This window comes from Panicum hallii, chromosome 7, assembly GCF_002211085.1.
Source record: "Panicum hallii strain FIL2 chromosome 7, PHallii_v3.1, whole genome shotgun sequence".
NCBI lineage: Eukaryota > Viridiplantae > Streptophyta > Magnoliopsida > Poales > Poaceae > Panicum > Panicum hallii.
The window spans coordinates 41660208-41685609 of record NC_038048.1 but is presented as its reverse complement, the minus strand read 5'-3'; the positions used below and the strand labels follow the sequence as shown (position 1 = coordinate 41685609).

The following is a 25402-nucleotide window of genomic DNA, read 5'->3' as shown; positions in this document are numbered from 1 at the left end:
ACGCGACCTACAAGGTACAAGCCTGCACTGACAAGCATATGGTAAGCGTTGCAAAAACTTGAGAGGAATCTTGGCATATCACAGGCTCAAAGCTAGAAGCTCGTGATGCAACTAGCACGACGATCGATCGCCCATTCGCTCATGCGCGAGGAGCTGAATAATGATGGATCTTGCAGGGCGCCGCCATCGGCATCATCTGCGCCGCCATCCTGCTCGCCGGCCTCGCCGGCCCCGCGTGCCGCGCGGCCGGCGGCGACCTCCTGTTCGACGTCGTGGCCCACGGCGCGAGAGGCGACGGCACCACGGACGACACCAAGGTACGTGAGTCCAACATCCGGTCGACGGCGCCGGCCGGGCGTGCTCACTGTTCCGTGGTGTGTGTCTCTGGTTTCTCTCAAGGCGTTCCAGGCCGCGTGGGCGCCAGGGGGCGTCGGCGACGATGGTCGTGCCGGCTCGGAGGTCGTTCCTCGTCGGCCCCGTGAACTTCCACGGGCCCTGCGCCCCCGGAAGAATCACCGTGCAGGTACGTGCTGCTCGTCAACACGCTGCCAAAAACAGGTCAAAACCAAGTGTGTGCGTGCGGCCCCCCCCCCCCCCCTCCCTCCCTCCAACCTACACCAGCAGGGGGGGCAGAAGCTGAGGGCTTGCATGTCAAGCAGAGATTGTGTTCTGTTTCTCTTTTGGCTAATGTTTATTACTGGACACTTCTTATCTGATGACTAGTAAGTAAATAAGATTAATAGTCGAACTTGTTAAAAATTGCAGGTCCGGGGCAAGATTACGGCGCCACCATCGACGGCGGTGAGCACATGGAGCAGGGTGAGGAACAACTACTGGCTCATGTTCAGTCGCGTGGACGGTCTCCTCGACGGCAATAGTAAGAAGTTTTACCCATAAAGACGACGTGCAGGGATAGCTGTTCTCCGAACGCCTAGATTTTTTTCTTCCGAATTCAATTTGGAGACTATGTGCCATAGAATCCGGAATGTAAATTTTCTGTTAAGATACGGAGGCTATAGCCATGTTCATATTTTATATTCATGAGCTTTGATGGTCGTTAAATTCGGAGGCTACAGCCACGTTCATGTTTTATATGACTCGACTTCTTACCATGAGCTTTGACAGTCGCTGCGAGGAGTCGCTCCAGTAGGGTTCGCCCGTCTGCTTCGCCGCCTTCATGTGGATCCACCATGTCAACAAGCTGTTGGACGGCCCCCTTAAAGTCCTCCAGCTCCTTTTGGTGCTGCTCCAGCTCCTTCTGTCGCTGCTCCTTTTTTTCGCCCAGCGTCTTGATCTGCTGAAGGTAGTCGACGAATTGTTGTTCAGTGTCAGCGATCACCTTCTGCAGCCTCTCGACATCATCTGTACGGCGATACAGCATATTCTTCATGTCAGTAAGCAACTCTTCTTTATATGTTAAGATTTTCCTAAGCTCTGCGGTGAAGACAGTTTTCAGAACTCAAGTCAAACTGCTAAGGGAAAGTACTCGAGCAAGCAAAGGACTTGCCTTGGTGCACTTTTTTCTGCTCTTTAAGCTGTTGTTGGAGTTCGGCATTGGATTTCTCAAGATTGTGAAGATCGTTTTTTAGGAGCCATGTTTCTCGCGTCTGCTCCAGCTTCAGCTTGTTGAGTTCTCTCTGAAGATATATGTTCTTCTGCTTTTCTTCTGATAAGCGTTGATCTTTTGCTCGGAGTCCTGGAGGCCACTCGCGACTGCTTTCAGCTTTTCAGATTTTTGTTGTGAGAGTTTGGCCACATCCTGCATAAAGGGAAAGACTAAGACAAGCATCTTGACAAAGTATAATAGTAGAAGAGTAATCATGACTTACCATGGTAAATTGGTACATCTCCTTGGAGATCTTCTGGAAGTATCGCAAGTTGTCAACTGTCAGGAGCGGATCATGCACTAGATCTGTGGTGATGATGTTCTGGTATCCACTCCCGGATACCAGCAGATCTTTAGGGTTTCTTGAGGTACCTGCTGTCAGACCCGGGGCCACGGGGCTGTGTACATCAAGGAGTCCGTATTGAGCTAGGGGATAGGACATGTCCTGTACCTTATTTATATTGTATTCTACCTGCATGCGGAGTAGAACTAGTCGATGCAGAAGGAAACTATTCGAGTTGTACTCGAGTACGATTCCTAAGTTAGTATCAGACTAGGATTCATGTAACCCTGTCCCACCGGATATATAAGGGCGGGCAGGGACCCCCTCAAAACGGAAGATCACCAGATCAACATCAAGGCAATACAAACCATCATACAGGACGTAGGGCATTACGCATATTGCGGCCTGAACCTGTCTAAATCTTGTGTTGTCGGCACCTTCGAGTTCCTGATCTCGGCGCATCCCAACCTAAAACCTACCACCTTGGGTATACCCCTCGGTGGGCAGCCGGATAAAACTCGACAGCTGGCGCGCCAGGTAAGGGCGCGCATCAGAGATCCGCTGGAGAACTCGATGGCTCTTTTCAAGTTCCCCAGTCCCGTGCTCCCTGAGGGCACAACCTTTGTTTTTGGCTCGTGGGTCTGCGTTGCCAGCGGCGCAGGCGGTTTCCGTCGGCACATCGCCGACGACACCTTCAAGCTAAAAACACTTGCCTCAAGGCTCGACGACTTTGTCGATAGTCTCGACGAGTTGCCGTTTTTTGACTCTGCCAAGGAAACCGAGGCAGAGTCTGTCTCTACTGTTCCTTTTTCCACGTTGGAAAAGGACCTGGACTCTTTGCTCCAGGCTGGAGGTTCCGAGGCCACCGCATGTCAGGGGGCTGAGGATCACCTGGCCACTTGTGGGCTGATGATCACCACCACCTCCGAAGGACGAATTGTTCATTGGAGGGGGATGAATCTGTCCGATCTACTCGGACATGAAGACCGCTTGGTAGCCCACCTTGAGCCTTTGCCTTTTCAGGAGGGCAGGGCGTTGGCTACCATAACCGAGGGCTTGACTGAGCTAGTCGAAGCCTCCTCTGAAGAACTCGCAACTCGCCAAGTCCTGATGGCGGAAGAGGGGGACGATGATGCCCTCATCCCCATTGGCGCACTTGATGGCATATCAGAAGATGAAGACACCGCTGAAGCCGAGAACGAGAACGACGCCGAGCGCGACGCGCGACGGGCAAGGAACAGAGCTCGTGCGGTTCGCAGAAGGCGAGCCAACGAGCGCATACGTTCTGCACAGCGCGAACTCGACGCCGAATTCGCCGCGGCAGATGAACGTGGCTTCAGGACTCCTGTGGCCAACATTGCTCGGGTAACAGCATTACTCGAGCGAAGCAACGACCCCAACGTCCGACAAGCACTCATCTACGCCCAACGGGCGTGGGTCCAGTTGGACCAGCAGGCTCCGGCATCGCTTGTCAGGGATGAGCACGTCGGAGACAGCCGAAGCCAGGCCCCAAGTCGAACAACAAGTAATCGCCCGCGACCCCAACGCAGCAACAACAATGATGGCGTGGGTGGAAGCCAGCTCACCGGTGGGAGGCGGCAGCCACCTCCGGCAAACAACCCGAGGCAGCCCAACCCTCCACGTCAACAACCTGATCTTCGCCAGAAGATCAATGAGGGGCGCGATGCCCGGTCAGTCCTCGACTCGAGGCGACGGGAACGCGAGGTAGCCGAGCGAGACGATGCTGACTGCAGCGATCGTTTCCCTGCGTTCACTGCGAGATTCAACAACTACAAGTACCCGGAGAGTTTTAAGCCAATTGGCATTACCAAGTACGACGGCAAGCAGGCCCCCCAACAATGGCTCCGCTGTTACTCTACTGCCATTGAGGTGGCTGGCGGCTCCAACACTGCCAAAGTCGTCTATTTTCCGATGGCTTTGGAGCCTGCACCGTTGACTTGGCTGGAAAGCCTCCCCAGCGACTCCATCGACTCCTGGGAAGGCCTCAAGAAGGTCTTCATCGACAACTTCCAGGGGGCGATATCCTGAGCCGGAACCCGGCACGACCTCGCCCAGTGCAAGCAAGAGCGCAATGAACTCCTCCGATCCTACACCCGCCGTTTTTTCGATGTGCGGGCCACCATCGCCAACATCTCGGAAGAGGACATTATCGACTGCTTCTACAACGGCCTCACAGACCCAGGTATATATCGTGATTTTGGGCGTAACAGGCCGAAGACGGTTGCAGGTCTACGCGACATGATGCACGACTGGTCTGAACAAGAAGAAAAGATGCGCGAGAGGTTTCCAAGACGCACCGACCTCAACCAGAAGCGCAACAATGACAACCGGGCTGACAAGGGCCAGCGGGACTTTTCGGGTTCTTCCCGAAAACGCAAGCCAGACGATCTCGTCACGGCTGTGGACCGCCCTTCGCGGGGCAAAAAGTCAACCACGCAGGAGCAGTTTGAAAAACTCCTGCAGAAGAAGTGCCCGTGGTGTGTCAACTCCAAACACGCAGCGATCGACTGCTTTCAGCTCAAGCGCACCTTTGGCTCTCCTGGGAACGGCAAGAAGAACAAGTCGACGGGCAAAGAGCCCGAAGACGAGGAACAGGAAGACAAATCTGAGACGCCCAAGTTCCAGGATGCCTCCAAGACCGTCAATGTCATCTTTGGCGGTGACGAAGATTTTTGCTCCAAGCGGGAACAGAAGTTGCTGCTACAGGAGATTCTATCAGTTGAACTGGCGGTACCACGACCACTCCGATGGTCGGAGGTCCCCATATCGTTTTCCCGTGATGATCAATGGACCAGCTTTTCTGAGTCTGGGAAGTTCCCACTGGTGCTGGATCCCGTGGTCGCAGAAGTCAAGCTTACTCGGGTTCTTATCGATGGTGGGAGCGGAATCAATCTTATCTTCGCCAGTACGCTGAAGAAGATGGGTCTGGACCTTACCAACAAGCTCACTCCGAGCAAAGCTCCTTTTTACGGTATTGTTCCTGGCAATGCCGCGCATCCGCTTGGAACAGTCGTTCTCCCAGTCACTTTCGGGACGAGGGAGAACTACCGTACCGAGTTCATCAAGTTCGAGGTGGCCAACTTCAAATCTTCCTACCACGCCATACTGGGGAGGCCGGCGCTCGCCAAGTTCATGGCGGTGTCGCATTATGTCTACTTGCTTCTCAAGATGCCAGGACGCAACGGTGTGCTCACGCTCCGAGGGGACTTGAAGAAGTCCTATGATTGCAACCAAGAGGCCATCCAGTATGTTTCGACTTCCCGCGTGCCAGATGCTTCGGCTGAAGTACTCACAGCCGCACAGCAACTCTCTCAAGCCGAGCTGGACATCCCGACGAAGAAGGCGAGCCAATCGGGCGTCAAGTCGACGGGCGAGATGGCTCTCAAGACGATCCAGCTCCAAGAAGGCGACTCATCCAAGACAGCCATCATCGGCGCGGGATTGGGTGACAAATAGGAACTCGCGCTCGTCAGCTTCCTGCGGGCTAACCGAGACATATTCGCATGGAAGCCATCGGATATGCCAGGGGTGCCCAAGGAGCTGATCGAGCATAGTCTTAATGTGTACCCACAGGCTGTACCAAAGAAGCAACGACTTCGTCATTTTACCCCTGATAAACGGGAGGCTATCAAACGGGAAATAGCCAAACTCCTCGCGGCTGGATTCATTAAAGAAGTAATCCACCCAGAGTGGGTAGCTAACCCCGTCTTTGTATTAAAAAAGAACAAAGAATGGAGAATGTGTGTCGATTATACCGATCTCAACAAGCATTGCCCAAAGGATCACTTTGGGCTCCCTCGCATCGATCAGGTAGTCGACTCGACCGCAGGTTGTGTACTGTTATGTTTCCTTGATTGTTATTCAGGCTACCACCAGATCGCTCTCAAGGAAGAAGACCAGATCAAGACCGCGTTCATCACCCCGTTTGGGACTTATGCCTACAAGACGATGTCCTTCGGGTTGAAGAACGCTGGCGCCACCTATCAGCGGGCAATTCAGATGTGCTTTGCTGATCAGTTACACCGGAACGTGGAGGCCTACGTGGACGACGTGGTCATGAAAACCCGAAGTCCCGAGGGCCTCATCACGGATCTGGAGGAAACTTTTGCCAGCCTAAGGAAGTACCGATGGAAGCTTAATCCGACCAAGTGCGTTTTCGGTGTTCCGTCAGGCAAATTGCTCGGGTTCATAGTCAGTAACCGGGGCATCGAGGCCAACCCTGAAAAGATTACCGCCGTCACTGATATGGAGGCACCTGCCACAATCAAAGATGTACAGAAACTTACAGCGTGCATGGCAGCTCTCAACAGATTCATCTCCCGGCTCGGGGAGAGAGGATTACCTTTTTTCAAACTCTTAAAGCGCCAAGACAAGTTTCACTGGACAGAAGAAGCCGAGCGGGCTCTGCAGGATCTCAAGCAGCACCTACAGTCGCCCCCGATCCTCACAGCACCTTTGCCGGGTGAGACCCTTTTGCTTTACATTGCGGCAACTACCCACGTTATTAGCAGTGCTATTGTTGTCGAACGCTCCGAGGAAGGCCATGCTTTTGGCGTGCAGCGGCCCGTGTACTTTGTCAGTGAAGTACTCTCGAAGTCTAAGGTATGGTACCCGGCGGTCCAAAAGCTTCTCTATGGCATATTGATCACCTCAAGGAAATTACGCCACTACTTTGAAGAGTACCAGATCACCGTGATCACAGACTACCCGTTGGCGGATATCCTACACAACCAAGATGCCGCGGGTCGTATTTCAAAATGGGCAGTGGAACTGGGGGCTTTGTCGATCGACTTCAAGCCACGCACTGCAATCAAGTCCCAAGCTCTAGTCGACTTCATGGCAGAGTGGAGGGAAAATCAAGTTCCACATCCAGTCGACAAGCCAGAGCATTGGACCATGTACTTCGATGGTTCTCTCAAGCTCGATGGCGGCGGCGCTGGAGTTTTATTCATTTCCCCAAGAGGCGAACAACCCAAGTACGTCCTCCAAATTCTCTGGGAGGTATCCAACAATGAAGCCGAGTATGAAGCCTTGCTTCACGGGCTTCGTTTGGCGATATCACTAGGGATCAAGCGACTACTTGTATACGGCGATTCACTTCTGGTCGTTCAGCAATTCAACAAGGAGTGGGACTGCAACAAAGAGACCATGGAAGCCTATATACAAGAAGTACGCAAGCTCGAAAACAAATTTTCTGGCCTAGAAGTTCATCATGTGCTGCGGGAGCACAATGTCGCAGCCGATGCCTTATCTAAGCTGGGGTCAACCCGAGCACAAGTCCCAGCAAGGGTATTCGTTCAGGAGTTGAAGCACCCGTCCATCAGCCCTTCACCGCAGGTCTCCACCGCCACCGGCTCTGTACAGCCAGAACGGGAGCTTATGCTGGTCGGTGAGGACTAGAGAGGACCTTTCATCGACTTCATCCGAGATCTCGTATTACCGGCAGGGACGGACCCCAAGAGCGCTGTTGCCGCCCGCCTCATGCGACGGAGAAAGGGGTTTGTCCTAGTCGAAGACAAACTTTATCGGCGCGGCGCACGATCCGGAGTACTCATGAAGTGCGTCACAACAGAAGACGGTCTGGACATATTAAGGGAGATACACGAGGGCGTGTGTGGTAACCATGCCGTGTCAAAGTCACTGGTCGGCAAAGCATACAGAGCCGATTTCTGGTGGCCTACCGCCGTGTCCGACACCAAAGATCTGGTGCGACAATGTCAGAACTGCCAGTTCTTCGGTAAGCAAACTCATGTCCCGGCCCACACCCTCATCATTATACCGCCTTTCTGGCCGTTCGCTTGCTGGAGCCTCGACATGATTGGGCCCTTCACAACGGCGCCAGGAGGTTTTACTCATGTTCTGGTGGCTATCGATAAGTTCACCAAGTGGATCGAGTTCAAGCCGATCGCCAAGCTTACTCCAGACAGGGTGGTCGACTTCATCTCCGACATCTTACATCGTTTCGGCTTCCCCAACACTATTATCACTGACTTGGGTTCCAATTTCACGGCCAACTAATTCTGGGAATTCTGTGAAAACTCATCCATCGAGGTCAAATATGTTTCGGTGGCTCACCCAAGGGCAAATGGGCAAGTCGAGCGGGCGAATGGTTTGATCATTGACGGCCTCAAGAAGAGACTTTACGATGCCAACAGCAAAAAGGGCGGGAAGTGGATTCACGAGTTGCCACACGTCGTCTGGGGGCTCAGGACTCAACCTTCAAAAGCCACAGGGCAGACCCCGTTCTTTCTCGTCTACGGTTCCGAGGCGATCCTCCCAGCAGATATCATGTGGAAATCCCCAAGGGTCGAGATGTATAAAGAAGGCGAGACGGACGAAGCACGACAGCTGGAGTTGGACTCTGTCGAAGAGGCTCGCTGCTCTGCTCTCGTTCAGTCAGCCCGTTACCTACAGGGAATCCGGCGATATCATGATCGCAACATTAAGGAAAGGTTGTTTAGCATTGGCGACCTTGTCCTTCGTCGCGTTCAGGACGAGTCGGGTTTGCACAAGCTTAACTCAAGATGGGAGGGACCGTTCATCGTCAAGAGGGTTACAAGTCCAGGATCTTATCGACTTCAACACCCCGACGGTCAGGATGTACCCAATTCATGGAATATCCAGCACCTGCGACGGTTCTACCCCTAAGCAGATTCGTCTCCATTTCCCGTATGTGTCAAGGGCAAGTTTTACTTTTCCGGGTCGATTTGGCGGCTTTGTGCCACACAACCCGAAATGTAAATTCTTGAATATAACGGTGGCGGCTTTTGGCCACGCTCAAATTTTATACAAAATCGACTACTTGCTAGTTGCACATGGGTCGTCGCGATGCTAATCGTGTTCTTTCAAACTGGTTAGGCCCGTCTAGCTCGGGTTCTATCTAACTTGTTTAACACGTCCGCATGATTGGCTACTCCTGCGGTGGTTACACCTCAGGGTAGTTTTCGACTGTTTGCCATGAGCATCCTAGTCGTCGCGCCACAGACCGCGCGTTCCGGGCCCGAGTGGATCCCTTTTGGCGGGATCTTATCTAGCTCACCCGATGAGCTCTCGCGAAGGGCTAAATCGACTACTCTCTGAGTCGTTGCACTCAGAAGTCGCATGTCTCTACTACAGAGCGGATGGAGCTCCTAAACTTCATGCAAGGCTACAAGAGAACAAAGTTAGTTCCTTATATTACAAAGTCATGTACACTAACGGTTCAACCTTGGACCATGTCTCCCACAATTTTTTCAGCCACCGGTCGGACCTCTAGCAAATACTCGCGGAAGTTTTCATCAGTGCACTCAGCAGCTGCACCCTCCGCGAGTACTTCTAGCCGAGCCTTTGGCCAGAAGGACTTCACAAGGCCCAGGGCATGACCCACGTAAGATGTGGCCGCTTCGGTGACAAAGTTGAGGATCTTTTGTGGCGCCCCGCGAAGTCGATCAAGTAGTGGTGGCCCATCTTCAGCGCCGTCTTCCAGCAGATCCACCATCTCTACGAGTTCTTGAGCCGCCGTCTTCAAGTCATTAAGTTCCTTCTGGCGCTGCTCTTTCTCCTCGCCCAAAGTCTTGATCTGCTGGAGACAGTCGGCGAATTGCTTCTCCGTGTCGGCCATCATCTTCCGCAGACCTTCGACTTCATCTGCGCGGCGATACAGCATGTTCTTCAAATCAGTAAGCAATCCCTCTTTATAACTTAAGAGTTGTTTAAGTTTTGCAAGATAAGCAGGTTTCAGACCATGAAGTTATCGACTACGGGTACGATTTCGAGAGTCAAACTCAACGTACCTTGATGGGTTTTCCGCTGCTCCTTGAGTCGGCCTTGGAGCTCGATGATAGTCTGCTCGAAGCCGGCTCGCTCCTGCATCAGCTCGTCGATACGCCTGGTGGACTCTTCCAGCTTCATCGAAGTTTTTTGGTTCATGTCCTACATGTTCCTGGGCGTCAGAGACAAGCGATTTAAGCATACAGTTACCAGCGGTTTAGATAAGATTTACCAGAGCAAACGAGTCGATCACCTTGATCATTTGGTGCAGGCGGCTCAGATCGTCCCCTGGGAGGTGCATCTCTTGGGGTATATCAGTGTTCTCCCCTCCAGGGGTTGGCAACCCGGTTGCCTCGCAAGAAGCACCCGCACCCTCCAAGGCTGACGGCTGCGGGGTCTCTGCAAAGGACAAGTGTTAATATAGCAACGATTGTGGCAGAAGGCAGTGGGATCATTTACCTGCAACGTCGACGGGTACGGCAGTGGCAGCCTCGACTTGCTCATTGCCAGGGGCTTCGGGTTCCGCGTGCTGGAGCTCGGGCAGCGGCGAGTCAAGCACGATTACATCTGCCCTCCCTACTGACTCCAGCGCGTTGGGTTGCCCAGGCGAAAGCTCGGGGGCTGGTGGAGCCAACTCGAGTTCTGGCGCTACCGCAGCGGTCGACCTGCTTAAGACAACAGCACAACACTTTTATTGTGATTTCATCGCATGGCCAAGGGCAGGGTCCAGGGCGTCACTTACACTCGGGATCGGATCATCGTTGGTTTTTTCCACACCAGCTTTAAGGGTTTTTTCACCATTGTACTCGTGGCCGGTGGTGTAGGCGCGCAAGTCGATGAGGCTGGCAGCGCTGGCGTGGCGATGGCCACGGCACCCACTGATGGTGACAGGGCCGCTTCAGTCGAGGGCGCGAGTGGCCCCGATGCAGGGCCCGCCACGGCAATCGTTACGTCCTCGGCACGTGACGGTGCCGGTTTCACCCCATCGGCTTCTGTGGGTCTGGCCTCCAGCGCGTCATCCCCGGTGAGGGGCGTTTTGGCTACCCTCTGGTGCTGGGGGCTGGGCAAAGAAGACGATGGACTGCAAAGCAGAGTTGTTATCAATATTTCAACGAAACAACTCAACACTTTATAGTTTGATAGATACTTACCCGGCGAGGGCAGTGGTGCTGGCTTTGCGTTTCCGCATCTCCCGGCGCCGCCGGGGAACTAGAGGTGCGTCGTCAGATAACTCCACGGATGATCCGGAGGAGTTGTTTGCTTGCACCCCCTCCCCAGTTGCCTGGCTGCCCGCGGCTGATTCGCTGCCAGCAATTTGTTCCTTCTGTGCTTTGGCTGCGGCGCTGGGCAGCGTATGGTAAGGCCGGGGCAGATCGGGTTGTGGTGGGTAACTCCGATACAACGCTGTTGAATCCTGTGTTAAGACAATCAGTTAGTATTAACTCTTCAGATCGAGGGAAGAAGTCGAGAAGTCAAACACTTACTGCTGGTGGTCGATTCTGGGCTGTAAATCCCGCTGGAACATACGGGACGGCATCCACATCTCGCAGAATTCGCTTGACGCGAACAAGTGCAGCATCGTCCCCAAGCTCTTCTGCGCACATACGGGATGGGTCTTCAGTACCCATGTACTCGAATCCTAAGGTATGGCGCTGCTGAATGGGTTGAACTCGGTGTTTGAAAAATGATAACATCACTGATGCCCCGGTTACCCCCATCTCTTTGTGCGCGGCAATCAACTCGAGCAGCCCTTTTACTTGGTCCATCTCGGCTTCATTTGGGTCCAATGTCCATTCGCCGCGCTGAACAGGGGGCCTGCCGAACCGCACAGGGAGTTGGGGGGCATGGTTCGCAATGTAGAACCAGTGTTGTTTCCACCCGGGGACATTTGAAGGAAATTTGTACGATATATACTTGTCACTAGCATGTTGCCTAAGCTGGATACCAGCGCCCCCTATTGCAGAAGGATTTTTTGAGGTGGGCTGGGGCTTCACGCGGAAAAGATAGCGGAAAAGAGCCCAATGGGGCTCAATTCCGAGGAAGGCTTTGCAGAAATGGATGAAAATGGAGATATGGCAGATCGAGTTGGGGTTGAGATGTTGCAGCTCAATCCCATAGAAGAAAAGAAGGCCATGGAAGAACGAACAAGTGGAGAGGGCAAATCCCCGTTCAGAAAAAGAGCAGAAAGAAACGATCTCATCAACGCTTTCCATGGGAAATGGATCGCGAAAGGGAAGGCGCCAATTGATGAGATCTCTCTCCTGAAGCAGACCTCCCAACACTAAATTTGCTAGATTATGGCGAGAACACTTACTAATTGACCATTCGCCGGTTGCTGCTTGCGCTTCTTTCAAATCCTTCTGGTCGGTCTTTTTCGGCGCCATTTCAACTCTTTTCAGCCACGAGTTGTTCGCTCAGCGCTCGGGGGCTATGGTGGCGGGCTCGAAGATTTTCGACTACGCTGGGCGGCGGAAGGGCTCAGGCAGGTCAAACTCTAATTGGGGTTTTGTTTTTCTCTGGTGGCGGCGTCAGATCTGAAGGCACAGGAAAAACCCTAACTGACTGCGGGGTTAAATAACCAGCGTTCAGGCAGTGGTTTACTGTGTGAAAGATGAAGCGTTGTGCAATGGGATTAATTGGATACAGGCAGTTTTTTGGCAGATTTTTTGGGCCGTTACTTGATTCACCATTTTTTCTAGGTTAGTTGTCCCGAAAAAAGAGGTTTTTTGGGTTTTGAGTCTAATTTCTGCTAATTGCCTCCTCTTAGACTTTATTTTTTCAAAAGGAACATTTTTGCCACGATCTTTGGGATCCTTTTTTCTAAAAAAATTTGGATTCAAGGCTCGGGGGCTGTGAGACACGTGGCATCGACTACCTATTTTTCGAAAGTACTCGAAGGATAAGAAGGAAAGATTCAAGGCTAGTTTGACCCTCAACTTGATTTTTTGATTCAACCTAAGGCTCGGGGGCTACTCCATATGGAGTGCGATTATTCATCGCACCCCATATAAAAGAAAGAATTTGGGGCATGAGCACCTCATAGCTTCGATGCAGTCAGAAGAGTACTCGAAGAAAAATTTTAAGACGGAGCTTCAAAAGAAGTCGAAGACTGCTTCAGAAGTACTCGAAGAGCCTGCAGTACTCAGCTACGAAGAGCTCGGGGGCTTGTCAGACCCGGGGCCACGGGGCTGTGTACATCAAGGAGTCCGTATTGGGCTAGGGGATAGGACATGTCCTGTACCTTATTTATATTGTATTCTACCTGCATGCGGAGTAGAACTAGTCGATGCAGAAGGAAACTACTCGAGTTGTACTCGAGAACGATTCCTAAGTTAGTATCAGACTAGGATTCATGTAACCCTGTCCCTCCGGATATATAAGGGCGGGCAGGGACCCCCTCAAAATGGAAGATCACCAGATCAACATCAAGGCAATACAAACCATCATACAGAACGTAGGGCATTACGCATATTGCGGCCTGAACCTGTCTAAATCTTGTGTTGTCGGCATCTTCGAGTTCCTGATCTCGGCGCATCCCAACCTAAAACCTACCACCTTGGGTATACCCCTCGGTGGGCAGCCGGATAAAACCCGACACCTGCAGCTTCTTCAGTTGTTGGTTGTGGGGCACCTGTACGTCAAGATGCATTCAGTACATGAAGTTTGTGGTCTACGCAGTTAGCTATGGGAGGTCAGACACTTATTTGTGCCATCTGCAGGAGGGGCATTAGTGGCCTCGACTTGTTCTTCACCACCGGCACTGGCTTCAGGTTGCAGGGGCTCGGGAGGTGGTGAGTTGAGCAGTGTCGTGTCCTCCTCGGGGGCTAGAGTAGCCGAGATAGACCCTGGCTTAAACCCTAAGGCCGACGCAGTACTAATGAAGCAGAATCAGTTATATCATTAAACAAATTGAAAGGAACAGGATATTTATTATGCAAAAAGGATCTACACTTACAGCGAAGATTTCTTCATGGCGGATTTTTTTAGTCTCAGGGCTCGTGGTTTTATAGCCACGGTACTTGTTGCCGGTGGCGGGGTCACACCAGCCGATGGCAAGGTACCCGCCACGGCAATGGTTACAATCCCTGCTGATGTAGTCGATAGGTCCGTCCCAGCGAATTCGGCCCCGATCACCTTTTGGCGCTTGGGGTCAAGAGGAGAAGCAAAATGACTGCAAAACAGACAGTGTAAGCATTCAATAACTTCAATTTTTGGCAATTGTACAGGACAGCAACTTCATACCTGGGGGGTTCGCCTACGTGCGCTTTACGTTTGTGCACTACCCGACGACCCCAAGGGACCAATGGCAAGGCTTCGGTCAACTCCACGGATGATCCGGGGGAGTTGTTTTTCTTCACCTTCCCTTCGGTTACCCTTTCCGCCAGGGGGCTCCCACTTTCGGTCGTCTCGCTGTCGGGCTGACAATCAGATGCTTGAGCTTTTTTCGCTTCAGCCGCGGCGCTGGGATGGAGGTGGTCCGGTCGGGGGATGTCGGGTTGTGGTGGATAACTCCAGTACAACTCTGTGTGTCCCTGCAGAGGATTTTCAATCAGCGGTTACAAAACAACAGAACTTATTCCAAAGTACTCAAATACTTACCGGCTTTGCAGGATTTTGTGCAGAAAACAACTCCGGGACGTAGGGAACTGCGTTCAGGTCCAGCAGCACTTGCTTGACCCGGATGAGCGCGGCATCGTCAGTCAGCTCCTCTGCGCACATCCGAGACCGGTCTTCAGCACCTTTGTACTCGAAGCCTAGCGTATGGCGTTGTTGGATTGGCTGGATTCGGCGTTTGAAGAAGAAAAACATTACGGACTCGCCAGTCACTTCTATTTCTTTATGGGCTGCTATGATGGCTAGCAACTCGTCGACTTGATCCATGTCCCCTCTGGAGAGTTCGGTGTTCCACTCTGGCCTCAAGACAGGGGGTTTACCGGATCTTTCAGGAAGATGGGGGACATGGTTTTCGATGTAGAACCAATGGTTTTTCCATCCAGGAATGTTGGAGGGGAATTTGTAGAAAAAGTATCTATCGCCGGCTTGTTGTCTAAGCTGGATACCGGCGCCCCCTACAATGGATGGATTTTTGGAGGTGGGTTGCGGCTTTATCCGGAAAAGAAAGCGGAAAAGATCCCAATGGGGTTCAATTCCAAGGAAAGCTTCGCAAAAATGGATGAAGATAGCAATATGGCAGATTGAATTCGGGTTGAGGTGATGGAGCTCAAGCCCGTAGAAGTAAAGAAGGCCCCGGAAGAAGGAGCAAGAGGGGAGAGCCAAACCCCGTTTAGAAAAATGGTAAAATAAGACGATTTCGTCCATATTTTTTATGGGAAGAAGTTCGCGAAAAGAAGGGCGCCAGTTGACAAGACTTTTCTCCTGAAGCAAACCCTCGGAAACAAGATTCATGAGTTTGTTGTTGGAGCACTTACTGTAAGTCCACTCCCCAGATGGCGGCTACGACTCTTTCCCCTTCCCATCCTTCTCGTTGGATCTCTTGGGCGTCATTTCTAGATCTGCTTGCCACGAGTTGCTCGGGGGCTACAGAGAAGGGGCGGTGGGATTCGGCTAGTTTGGGGGTTTGACAAAGGGGGTGAAGGCGGAGCACAGATCTGATTGGGGATTCGGAAATTTTTCGGCGGATTGAAGATTGGATACACGGATTTTACCTTAAGTTACCGCGGGATTAAATAACCAGCGGCTGGGTACAGATTTACTGTTCTGAAGTTGAAGAGTCATATTAGGGAATATTCGGAAGATGAGGAGTCATTTGGTGGATTTTTTTAGATAACCTATTCGATTAATCATTTTTTAGGGTTAATTGTCCCAAAAAATGGGTTTTTCGAATTTCAAATCTAACTTCCATCATCTGTATCATCACACCAATTATTTTCTAAGGGATTTTTTCACTGTATGCCACGATTTTTAGATTCTTTTTTCCAAGCCTAAGAGATTTAGATTCAAGACTCGAGGGCTACGGGACACGTGGCATCGACTATTTATTTTTTGAATTTATTCGAAAAGTAAGTGAGGAAGATTCAAGACTATTGTGACCCTCAGCCTGATTCTTCGATTCAACCTAAGGCTTGGGGGCTACTCCATATGGAGTGCGATTTTTCATCTCACACCATACCAAAGAAGTAATTCGGGGCATGAGCACCTCATAGCTTCGATGCAGCTAAGAAAGTATTCAAAGAAGAACTTCAAGATGGAGCTTCAAAAGAAGCCGAAGACTACTTCGAAAGTACTCGAGGAGCCTGCAATACTCAGCTACGAAGAGCTCAGGTGCTCGTCAGACCTGGGACTATGTATATAACGTAGTTCATACAGAATTAGGGGATAGGATATGTCCTATACCTTATATATATTGTACTCTACTTGCATGCTAAGTAGGACTAGCCGGTATAGAAGGAAACTACTCGAGTTGTACTCGAGTACGATTCCTAGGCTAGTGTCGGACTAGGATTCATGTAACTCTCTCCACCCGGACATATAAGGGCGGGCAAGGACCCCCTCAAAACATAACATCAACACCCAAAGCAATACAAACCACCAAACAGGACGTACGGTATTACGCACATCGTGGCCCGAACCTATCCAAACCTTGTGTTGCTTGCACCTTCGAGTTTCTGATATTGGCGTCACCCTACCTAAAACTTACCACCTCGGGTATACCCCTCGGTGGGCAGGCGGTAAAACACCGACAATAATAGCACCTTGCTCAAGGACACGTTCGGGGCCACAACGACCTACTCCTCCCCCGTCATCGGAATCGGCGGGGTAGAAGTGGCCAAACACAACTTCTAGCTCATCTGCAACTTAGTTTAAAAGCAACATGAGTACAAAAGGTACTCGCAAGACTTACGCAATTTAATAACCAAGGAGTATGCAATGAGCGCTCAACAAGATAAAGGCTTTAGGGTTAAGTAAGTTTGCATAAGCATGAGTTCTCTAATCCAATATCTAGCTCTATAAAAATTTAATTATCTTGCCCAACCCACCTCACAATTTTAGTTGCTTAAATAAAATAAAAAAATAAAGTAACATAAGGTGCCATAAGCCATAACCAAGCATAAACGATTCTTCTACTAACAATTCATTGAATATTGAGCTTGCTCATAACCGAGAGCGCGGCAATAACCTTGCAAGAGTGTACTTCTTTACCCACACAACACAAGTACCATACGGCTCACCCAACCGATCATGATGGGTAAGGGGTACTCGCATCAACCATTTCCAACAAGTTCCAACCATTGAAAATCACAACTAACTTGCGCAGAGAGTCACCTAGGCCCACCGGGAGTACCCCTAAGCCTCTCTACAAAGCCCTATAGCCACGCATCTAGGACCGTGCCTCAAAGATTAAAACAATTAAGGTATTCAGCTCATCCATACCATGATTCGGCTCATCCATAAGTTGCTTAAAACCGAAATCATCCATGGATGGTTCTTAAACGATCCAAGCGGACTATGCCTCTGAGACTTCTTTCTCTAGACCCTACCATTCCGCCCAAACCACGATACATTTACCACAAGACCATCCAGAACTTTCCAACATCTCGAAACCGGACAAGTGCTATCAAGGATAGCCAAGTGAGCATAGTGTGATCCTATTCCAAAATTTTCTTACACTCTATAGATCAACTATAAGCATGGCTAAACATCTAATCAATTAATTAGTTATTAACTACAAGTGGCAAGGACATTGATATATAAAACAAATAAGGTAAATGAAAGAAAGTAGGATCAACAATGCGATAAATACATATAAATATACAACCACAAATACACAAGTGAGATGACTAAATTAAATCAATTCAGGCGATAAAGAAAATATGCTTAGCTGATTGCCTTGGTTTCTCCGGGTTCAACCATGAACTCTGCGCCGGGATCGGGAACTCTGCGCCGGGATCGGGATGAACGGTCTCGGTGGGCTCAACGGGCTCATTCTCCGGCGTTTCGGTCACTATAAAGCATGAATGAGATGCATGCAATAGTATGACACCGTGATATTAATATAACATGATATGAAATGAGGAATGAATAGCATACGTAAACAAGACAAGCAATACAAACGCTAGCGACAAGACCCCGCTTACTATGCTGTTAAACAAAAGAACCTAAAGTGAGGATTGATCAAAATAAAATCATACAGCAAGCATAAATCAAGATTTAATTCTAGCATATCGAGAACGTCAAAATAAACTTATGGGAGTTGGATTTGTAGAAAAATTATTTTTTAGAGTTACTTATAAACATTACAAGTTTCAGCTAATAAGTTAAATAAGAAAAGACAAACAAAACACTTTAAACAAATCTCATAAAATTACCAGAGAAGCTTGACATGGATACAAGACCAACAGAATAGATTTTTTCCATTTTATCAGTTTTTAAGAAAAAATTATGAATTAAACAAGCTTGCAGGCAGAGAATAATAAATTGGACGGAGGCCGGCGTTGAGGGGGACCTGTAGGGGAGGAGGACGGCCGGTGAGGGTCCAAAATGGACGAGGAGGGCAAGGGGGTGCCGTGCATGCGAGAAATTGATGGGAGGCTCACCGGAGAGGGCGAATCGACGGTGGCTGGTGGCGGGAAAGATGAAGGTGGTGACGGCAGTGGGGGAAAATGGGAGAGAGAGCTACGGTTTGGTGGGGGGCGGTTTAAAAGGAGGGGAAAGGCGAGCGACCGACGGGGCGCCTTGGTTGCCCAGCCACGCTGGCCCAATCGACGGCCGGCGAAGAGGCGCCGCCACCCCTACGGCCCAATGGGCGGGCAAGCGGGCGTGGGGAAGGCAGGGTGAGGGCTGATGTCTGGGCCCAGGGATGAGGGAAAAAGGAAAAATGATGGTTCAACTTTAAAATTTAAAAACTAGGACTGTTCAGGCTCCAAAAATCACCAAAACTTTACAAAAGGAAGATAAAATCACCAAGCACACAGTACAATAACAAGCACTCAAAAATCTTTTCTAGATTGCTCACAGTAAAATAAATAATACAGCAGTTTTTAAATATTCCAAGAATTTTATGACTCGGGTTAGTTGTCAAAAAATTCTGCAAAAATATTTTAAATTCATCCTTTTAAGTCTAGTATTTGAATAAAATTTTTGAGGGTACAGTTGCATAGCAGAGATTCAACTTGCTTCACAAACATTCATACAAACAAGGCAAGAAAATAAATAAACTCATTCAATCATATGCATATGATGCTCCATTATGATTCAATGATGCTACTAGTCACAGGTTAATCATGTTTTTAACATTTGGGTTGTGACAGCAATGGCCAAAGCTGGTGGGTCAGGAAATACAGCGACGTCGTGAGTGCCATCACGCTTCACAAGCTTTTCTACAAGCAAAAATAATTACCAATTCAAGCACCTAACTTTTCTGTCTCCCCATTTCTCCCCCACTTCCACAGCCTTGCGTTCAGTCAGCACCGACGGTACGGAACATCGTGCAATTTTTTTTGAAAGAAAAAACTCTCTCGTTGAGGCTTGCATTCCGGGATGTGTATGCTTCTGCATCAGGCGCTGACGCTGGTGAGGTGCAACAACCTGGAGGTGAGTCGGATCAGCAGCAAGGACAGCCCGCAGATGCACGTCGCCATCCTCCAGAGCAGCGGCATCACCCTGCGGAAGCTCAACATCACCGCGCCGGGGAGCAGCCCGAACACGGACGGCATCCACATCGAGCAGAGCCAGAACGTGCGGGTCGCCGACTCCAGGATCGGCACGGGCGACGACTGCATCTCCGTAAGCTCCGGCAGCAGCTTCGTCGCCGTCGACGGCATCGAGTGCGGGCCTGGCCACGGAGTAAGGTAAACCGATCCGTGCGGCGTCGACTGTAACGGAGGGCGATCCCGTGCTGCGTGTTCTGGCACAAGATGCATTTCTCTTAACGATCCAGCACCTAAGGTTTTGCTCATGTTGGCCAGTATCGGGAGCCTGGGCAAGAATGGAGACACGGCCGCCGTGGAGTTCGTCGACGTGAGGAATGTTCGCTTCACCGATTCGATGAACGGGGCCAGGATCAAGACGTGGGAGGTAAAGCGAAAGGAATTCCGTGATTTTTTTAAACAGCCCAACAACACTTGCATTTGTGACTAGAATGTTAAGGGCTCAAGGCTATGTTTGGTGTGTGTTTTTTTCCTTTTACTTGCTGCTGTAGGGTGGACAAGGGTACGCAAAATCCATCTCGTTCACCAACATAGAATTCGACAACGTGGACCACCCCGTGCTCATCGACCAATTCTACCGAGACCGCTCTGTGCAGGTTCATGAGCTTGAACCTCTTCCCTGGGAGAAAGTTCACTGAAGACGCACACTCTGCTCACCGCACTGTCAGTAATGCAAGTATGCAACCGATGTCTGTTTATCTTCTGGGTTTGCATTGCAGGTGGGCGTGGCGATCAGCAACGTCACGTACAGCAACCTGAGGGGCACCTCAAGCCGGGCAACGACCGTCGCGTTCGACTGCAGCGGCGGCGGCGGCTGCACGGACATCCATGTCAACTCCATGGTGATCACGGGGCCAGGTGGCCGGCGAACAGTCGCCCGCTGCCGGAACGCGCAGGTGGCCATCTCCGGACAGGTTTACCCGGAGATCCCGTGCCGCAGCTAGTGGACGGGGAAGGTCTACATGCCCCGTCATGATGTAGCCTCCTTGCCATTGCAGAAAGTTGCCGTCTGCACTGAAGAAACTGTTGTAACCTGCCGAGATGGATCGCGTTTTTCCATCCAAGGAAGTCAGATTTCGTACGAGTATTTGGGCTTTTTTATTCGCACAAAACAGTAGCAAAATGATGGCCCGGCCGGCCCAACAGATGAAGTTTCGGAGCCCACGGGCTCAGTTTTTTAGCACGGTAGGCGCCAGCCAAGTCGACCCTGCACGAACAACCGCCGCCGCGGCTCCCGCAGGCCGCGGCATTTCGGCCTGTTCGGCAGCCCTCACTCCTCCAGCCCCTCGCATGTCACATGCCGCCGCCCGCCGCCGCCCGCCGCCACCGGCCATGGATGCTCGGAGCACGTCCAGGGCGAGCAATCAACAGCGGGTGCGTCGACATTTTGGAGGTATCAGGTATGCTCTGAGTTTGCCACATGTTTTTCCATAATTGATGCACAGCGTTAGCCCAGGATCAATTTGCAGATCGTTCAGACCTCCAGATACAACTCCACCAATGCCCTCCGAGATGGTTTTGAGCGTGTCGAATTGATCAGTTCTATCAAAATGCTTGGTTATACATGCTTTTCAGTTAACAGTTGCATTTCCATTGTCGATCCACCTGATCAGCTCTTTCACCTATATCTATATGGTTCGTTTGCACTTTTTCTGTGAATCAGTTGTGTTGGCATTGTCGTAGAACATGAAAAGTTAAAAATCTGATTAGCAGGAACTAACAAATTACACTCTGTTGAAGGCACTGATGGCTGAGCATAGATGATTGCAAAGGCATCATAAGATATGTACAATTTCATACATACATCAAAAGATCGTTCCCGAATGCACATTTGACTGATTTTACATCCAGTCACTTTACAATATACCCGTCATCAACATCCAACGGGTTTGTTTTGGGGGAGGACCTTTGTACAAACTGGGTAACAGCTGCATCTAGGGAGTATTTCGGATATCATGGCGACTGGTAACCTTGGTGCTGTTAAACAACACTTTCCTGAACCAAGGCAAACCATTTACCTGGACACTCTGCAAAATGGTCTTCAGTTTAGGATATCTTATCCTTTGCCCCCAACATTAAATCCACCGCTATCATTAGCCCAAACTTCTCGGTCACAGAGTTTCAACGGCACAAAGCACCATTCAACTTGTTTTTTCAGAGGCACAAAACCCCATCCAAGTTTCTTCTGCACAGGAAACCATCATAATAGCTAGGCCATGATTGAAGTCTTACGAGCTGGTTTTGTAGTTTGAACTTCTATTCGAGCTACGGTGCTCTCTCCTCACATTGTCTCGTGATTCTCTTGGCAACCTTGCCTCTCCAGCACATATCAATACTTCCTGGAAAGCTTGCAGCGAACTGGCAGAAAAGTTTTCTAAAGCTTCAAGAACCAGCCTCAGATTTACGTGCAAGTTACTTGCCTCAACGCAATGGGCCTCATACAACTGTACGGTCCGAGGCACATGCAGTCTCTGCCGGCTTGGTACTTGCGCCAGCTTCTTATTTAGTTCATCCGCCTCCTTGTTAATCTCCTCCGTCTTCCTCTCCAAAATCTTGACCCATTTTTCCCTTTCTCGAATTGCGATTGTTTGTTCGCTTTGCTCAAGATGCTGCTGCTCCCACAGGTGGTGCACACTAGAGACAAGAGCTTGCATTGCGTTAACCACATCCTTCTCGGAAATCCGATCCATAGCCTGAGACCATTTGTTGCAGATAACAAAAACCAAAGGAGCACCTATGCTTGCGGGTGAGTAAGATGGAAGTCCAGTAGCATTGTCCTCGGGCTCATAGTTAAGACAGAGCGCTAACCATCCATTCAGTGCCTTTACAAAGTTCCTTTGTGCATTCACCCAGGAGGAAAAACTGATTATCCATTTAACCAGCTCTACTTCAAGCTCCAATGCCAAATCCTGGCCGTTTCCACCTGACACAACTGAAATCAAGTTTTTGGCTTCTGATATCACTTGACACTGACTATGGTAGGAGTCTAGTTTATCTTGCCACATTAATAGAAACCTGGAAACGAATCATCAATTTGTTTAGGAAGGACCCAACAATGAAAAAGAGGAGGGAACAATCAAATGGAAATGCAATTACTTAACATGGTTCACCATAGAAATCTACATTTCAATTTTACTCTAGATCACTTAACATGGTTCACCAGATAACACAATAGAGTATAGGAGGCAATCCTACATATGCATCTTTTCTATCCCCCCAAATCATTCAGTTAGCATGTACACATAATTCACATCATAGCACCATATGTCAAAATTGCATTTGGGATGTCTGCACTACACTGAATCGAACATCATGACAAATATTAAGCAACACTCCTTGAGTTAGAAGAGGGGCATACCCTTGGATCAAGGCATTAAGTTGCGGCCACAATTCCTCATCCCTTAATTTGTTTATCTTTCTTGAAATCTTGGCAATAACACGTACAGCTATTCTTATCTTTGTTGAAAGCTTCCTCAGCAAATTTCGAGTTGCATCGATCTTTTGAGGTTCAGCACCTTTTTGGTCCAATAATTTCAATCGCTTAGAGTTCTTAGCAATAAGTAAGCGCATTTTCTCCTCAGCCTGCACGAGAAATATAGCAGTCAAGGAAAAGAATACTGAGTAAAGAGGATAGCAAGGGTGAATATATGCCATATGGACAAAATATACTGAACTATAACGTTATCAAATCAGAAATCAATGGTACAATGTGGCATATCCAACCCAACGAAGATGGTGTTGATCTTAAAAAAATGTTGTATTTACTGTGACACATATGACTGGAAGCAAATGGAACCTCAAAACATATCCACTTGTCCTCCCATGTTCCACTAGCTGGCCCAGTGAAACTCCACTACTACCAGATCAGAATAATATTTAAAACGTTAGTGAGACATGTTCTTCCAAATCTGACCGTTAGGCTTCCAGAAAGCCACTTTCCATGGTAGGAGCTATTCTAATTGGACCATAATTTATCTTTTATCATGCCCACGACCCAAAGCGCACAATAACACACTGCTCCGGTAGTATAACCAATCAATTAGCACTTTAAGCAGAAACACATCAGGTTGTAAATTTAAGATTTAGCAGCCATTTAACTTTCTTAAAAGTGTGAAATTAAGAATTTTGCTTGATTTATGTAAAAACTTGCTTAGAAATACCAGGTAAGCAGCAGCATTAGTTTAGTTTAGTTGAACTTACTCTTGGTTCAAGCACAAGGTCACAATTTAAATGCTGATTCAGAGTAGCACTGGACTAAAATCACTGGTTGAGTGAAAAAATTGCAACACACCATACAGTATTATCATTTAATTTCCATTGCACATTTCTACGAATCACCAGTAACAGGGCGAGTTCTTTATCAGAAAACGACGTGCATACCTTGACCTCACTATACAGCTTCCTTTCCCAGAAATAGAGCTTCTCAAGTGCCGAGGATAGGCTCCGCGAGTCCACCACCTTCCCTACTACTCCGACGTCCAAAAGGTCCATATCTTTGCATCCCAAACCAGACACGGAGATAGCTGATATCATCTTTGACGAAGCTGATCAAAGTATTAAGGAGCCAGTGACAGAATGAGTTAGTGATAAACAGAGTGAAACGGGAGAGTAAGTAAACAAAGATTGTAACTTACAATGGTAGACTGAGCTGCGTTCTTGGTAGCTCGGCCTCCCGACTTCGAGCAAGGGCGCGAGCTGCCTTGCCGCCTCCGCCGTGCGGACAAGCTGTCCCTTGATTTCGCCGGCAACGTTAGCATTGTCGACGACCCTCCGCGCTGGAGGGGCTGGCGCGTGCACGAACACGTTTCCATGTGCCGGTGGCCTTCGCCGTACCTCGCCGATTACGTCGTTATGGGCGATAACATTCCCCGGGTCGTCGAGTTCGGCGATGCTGCTCGCACCGCCGAGCGAGCTACGCCGGCTGCGGGCACCGCCACTCCCAGGCCCCGGGTACTCACCCGCCACTTCCTTCGCGACCTGACCGTCCTCTTCTTCGTCATCCTCCAGGTCCGGGATGCCCTCCTCCTCGCGCACCTCCTGCGAGCTCCTGCTCGGCGTGTACGGTGTCGCTGCCGCGGTAGCAGCGGCCCTAGAGTCGTAGTAGTAGTTGTCGTAATCGTACGAGTCGTAGTTCTCGAACACGTTCAGGAAGTCCCACGAGCTCGCCTTCGGCGGCGAAGGCGGAGCCGCCGGCGGCGGCGGCCGCTGCGGGGCGGCCACGGGCGGTGGCTGCTGGGCACCGTAGGCGTAGTGTAGCGGGTAGCCGCCCGCGGCGTCGAAGGAGCCGTAGCGCACGCGCTGTGGCGGCTCCGGCGCGCGCTGCGTGACGGCGACGGACGGCGGGGGCGGGCGGCTGCGCGCGTAGTAGAACTGCAGCGAGCCCGGCGGCGGGTACGCGTACGCGGGCAGCGGCGCGTACCCGTACCCGTACGCGTACTGCGACTGCGGCTGCGGCTGCGTCAGCTGCTCAGGGACGCCGCGGGGAGGCGAGCCGGGCGCCGACGCCGGCTCGGATCCGGACGACGCACCGAACTGGAGGTGCGAGAGGCGGCCGGGCGGAGCTCCCGCCGGCGCGTCGAGGGACCGCGGCAGCCGGGTCGTCGCGCCGCCCTTGCGCTCGGAGGGCAGCGCGAGCCCCGGCGGCTCCGCCTGCTGCAGGCGGAGGAGGCGGTGCAGCGGCGCCGCGACCGACTCGATGGAGTCCGCGAGCGCCGCGTGGGACTCGGCGAGCGCGTACCGGTGGCGCACGGCCGCGGCGAGCAGCACCGCGCGGCCTCGGCAGAGCGCGACGGCCTCCTGGTCGTCGAGCTTGGACCCCTTGCACCCCATCGCGCGCCGGCGCCCTTGCTGCTGCTGGCGCGCGAACGGTACAAGTAGGACGCGCGGACGCAGGCGCACAGCTGCCCGATCTCGAGTGGAGTGGAGCAGAGCAGAGCAGGCAGTGTGTTGCCACCACTACACTACACCCTCCTCCCTCCTCCCTAGTCGTACTTGCGCGCCATTATGGCGTTCGGTGGCGTTTGGTCCGGTCTGGTCGTCCGGCGCTACGCGGCTCGGCGCGGGGGGGCGCTGGCT

The 25402-nt window shown here is 50.8% G+C and overlaps 2 protein-coding genes across 2 annotated transcripts; one reads left to right on the top strand and one right to left on the bottom strand.

Moving 5' to 3' along the window:
- The first annotated feature begins 26 nt into the window (after positions 1 to 26).
- On the top strand, positions 27 to 20360 carry LOC112901455 (polygalacturonase-like). Its single transcript, XM_025970382.1, has 8 exons — positions 27 to 523; positions 766 to 877; positions 18929 to 18968; positions 19070 to 19093; positions 19179 to 19468; positions 19586 to 19694; positions 19819 to 19923; positions 20047 to 20360. The coding sequence occupies exons 1-8, from the start codon at positions 106 to 108 to the stop codon at positions 20269 to 20271; spliced, it is 1323 nt and encodes a 440-aa protein (XP_025826167.1). The 5' UTR covers positions 27 to 105; the 3' UTR covers positions 20272 to 20360.
- Positions 20361 to 21061: 701 nt separating this feature from the next.
- On the bottom strand, positions 21062 to 25156 carry LOC112898968 (nitrate regulatory gene2 protein-like). Its single transcript, XM_025967294.1, has 4 exons — positions 23962 to 25156; positions 23708 to 23871; positions 22686 to 22909; positions 21062 to 22342 (listed from the first exon to the last, which is right to left on the bottom strand). The coding sequence occupies exons 1-4, from the start codon at positions 25154 to 25156 to the stop codon at positions 21556 to 21558; spliced, it is 2370 nt and encodes a 789-aa protein (XP_025823079.1). The 3' UTR covers positions 21062 to 21555.
- Between the last annotated feature and the right edge of the window lie 246 nt (positions 25157 to 25402).

Excerpts from the sequence above, each read along its gene's own strand:
- LOC112901455 (XM_025970382.1), top strand. The coding sequence starts at position 106 with ATGCAACTAGCACGACGATCGATCGCCCATTCGCTCATGCGCGAGGAG. Across the intron at positions 878-18,928 it reads CGGTCTCCTCGACGGCAATA|CAATGGCCAAAGCTGGTGGG; the intron begins GTAAGAAGTTTT and ends GGGTTGTGACAG. Across the intron at positions 18,969-19,069 it reads TCAGGAAATACAGCGACGTC|CCTTGCGTTCAGTCAGCACC; the intron begins GTGAGTGCCATC and ends CCACTTCCACAG.
- LOC112898968 (XM_025967294.1), bottom strand. The coding sequence starts at position 25,156 with ATGGGGTGCAAGGGGTCCAAGCTCGACGACCAGGAGGCCGTCGCGCTC. Across the intron at positions 23,872-23,961 it reads ACGCAGCTCAGTCTACCATT|CTTCGTCAAAGATGATATCA; the intron begins GTAAGTTACAAT and ends TACTTTGATCAG. Across the intron at positions 22,910-23,707 it reads AGCTGTATAGTGAGGTCAAG|GCTGAGGAGAAAATGCGCTT; the intron begins GTATGCACGTCG and ends TTTCTCGTGCAG.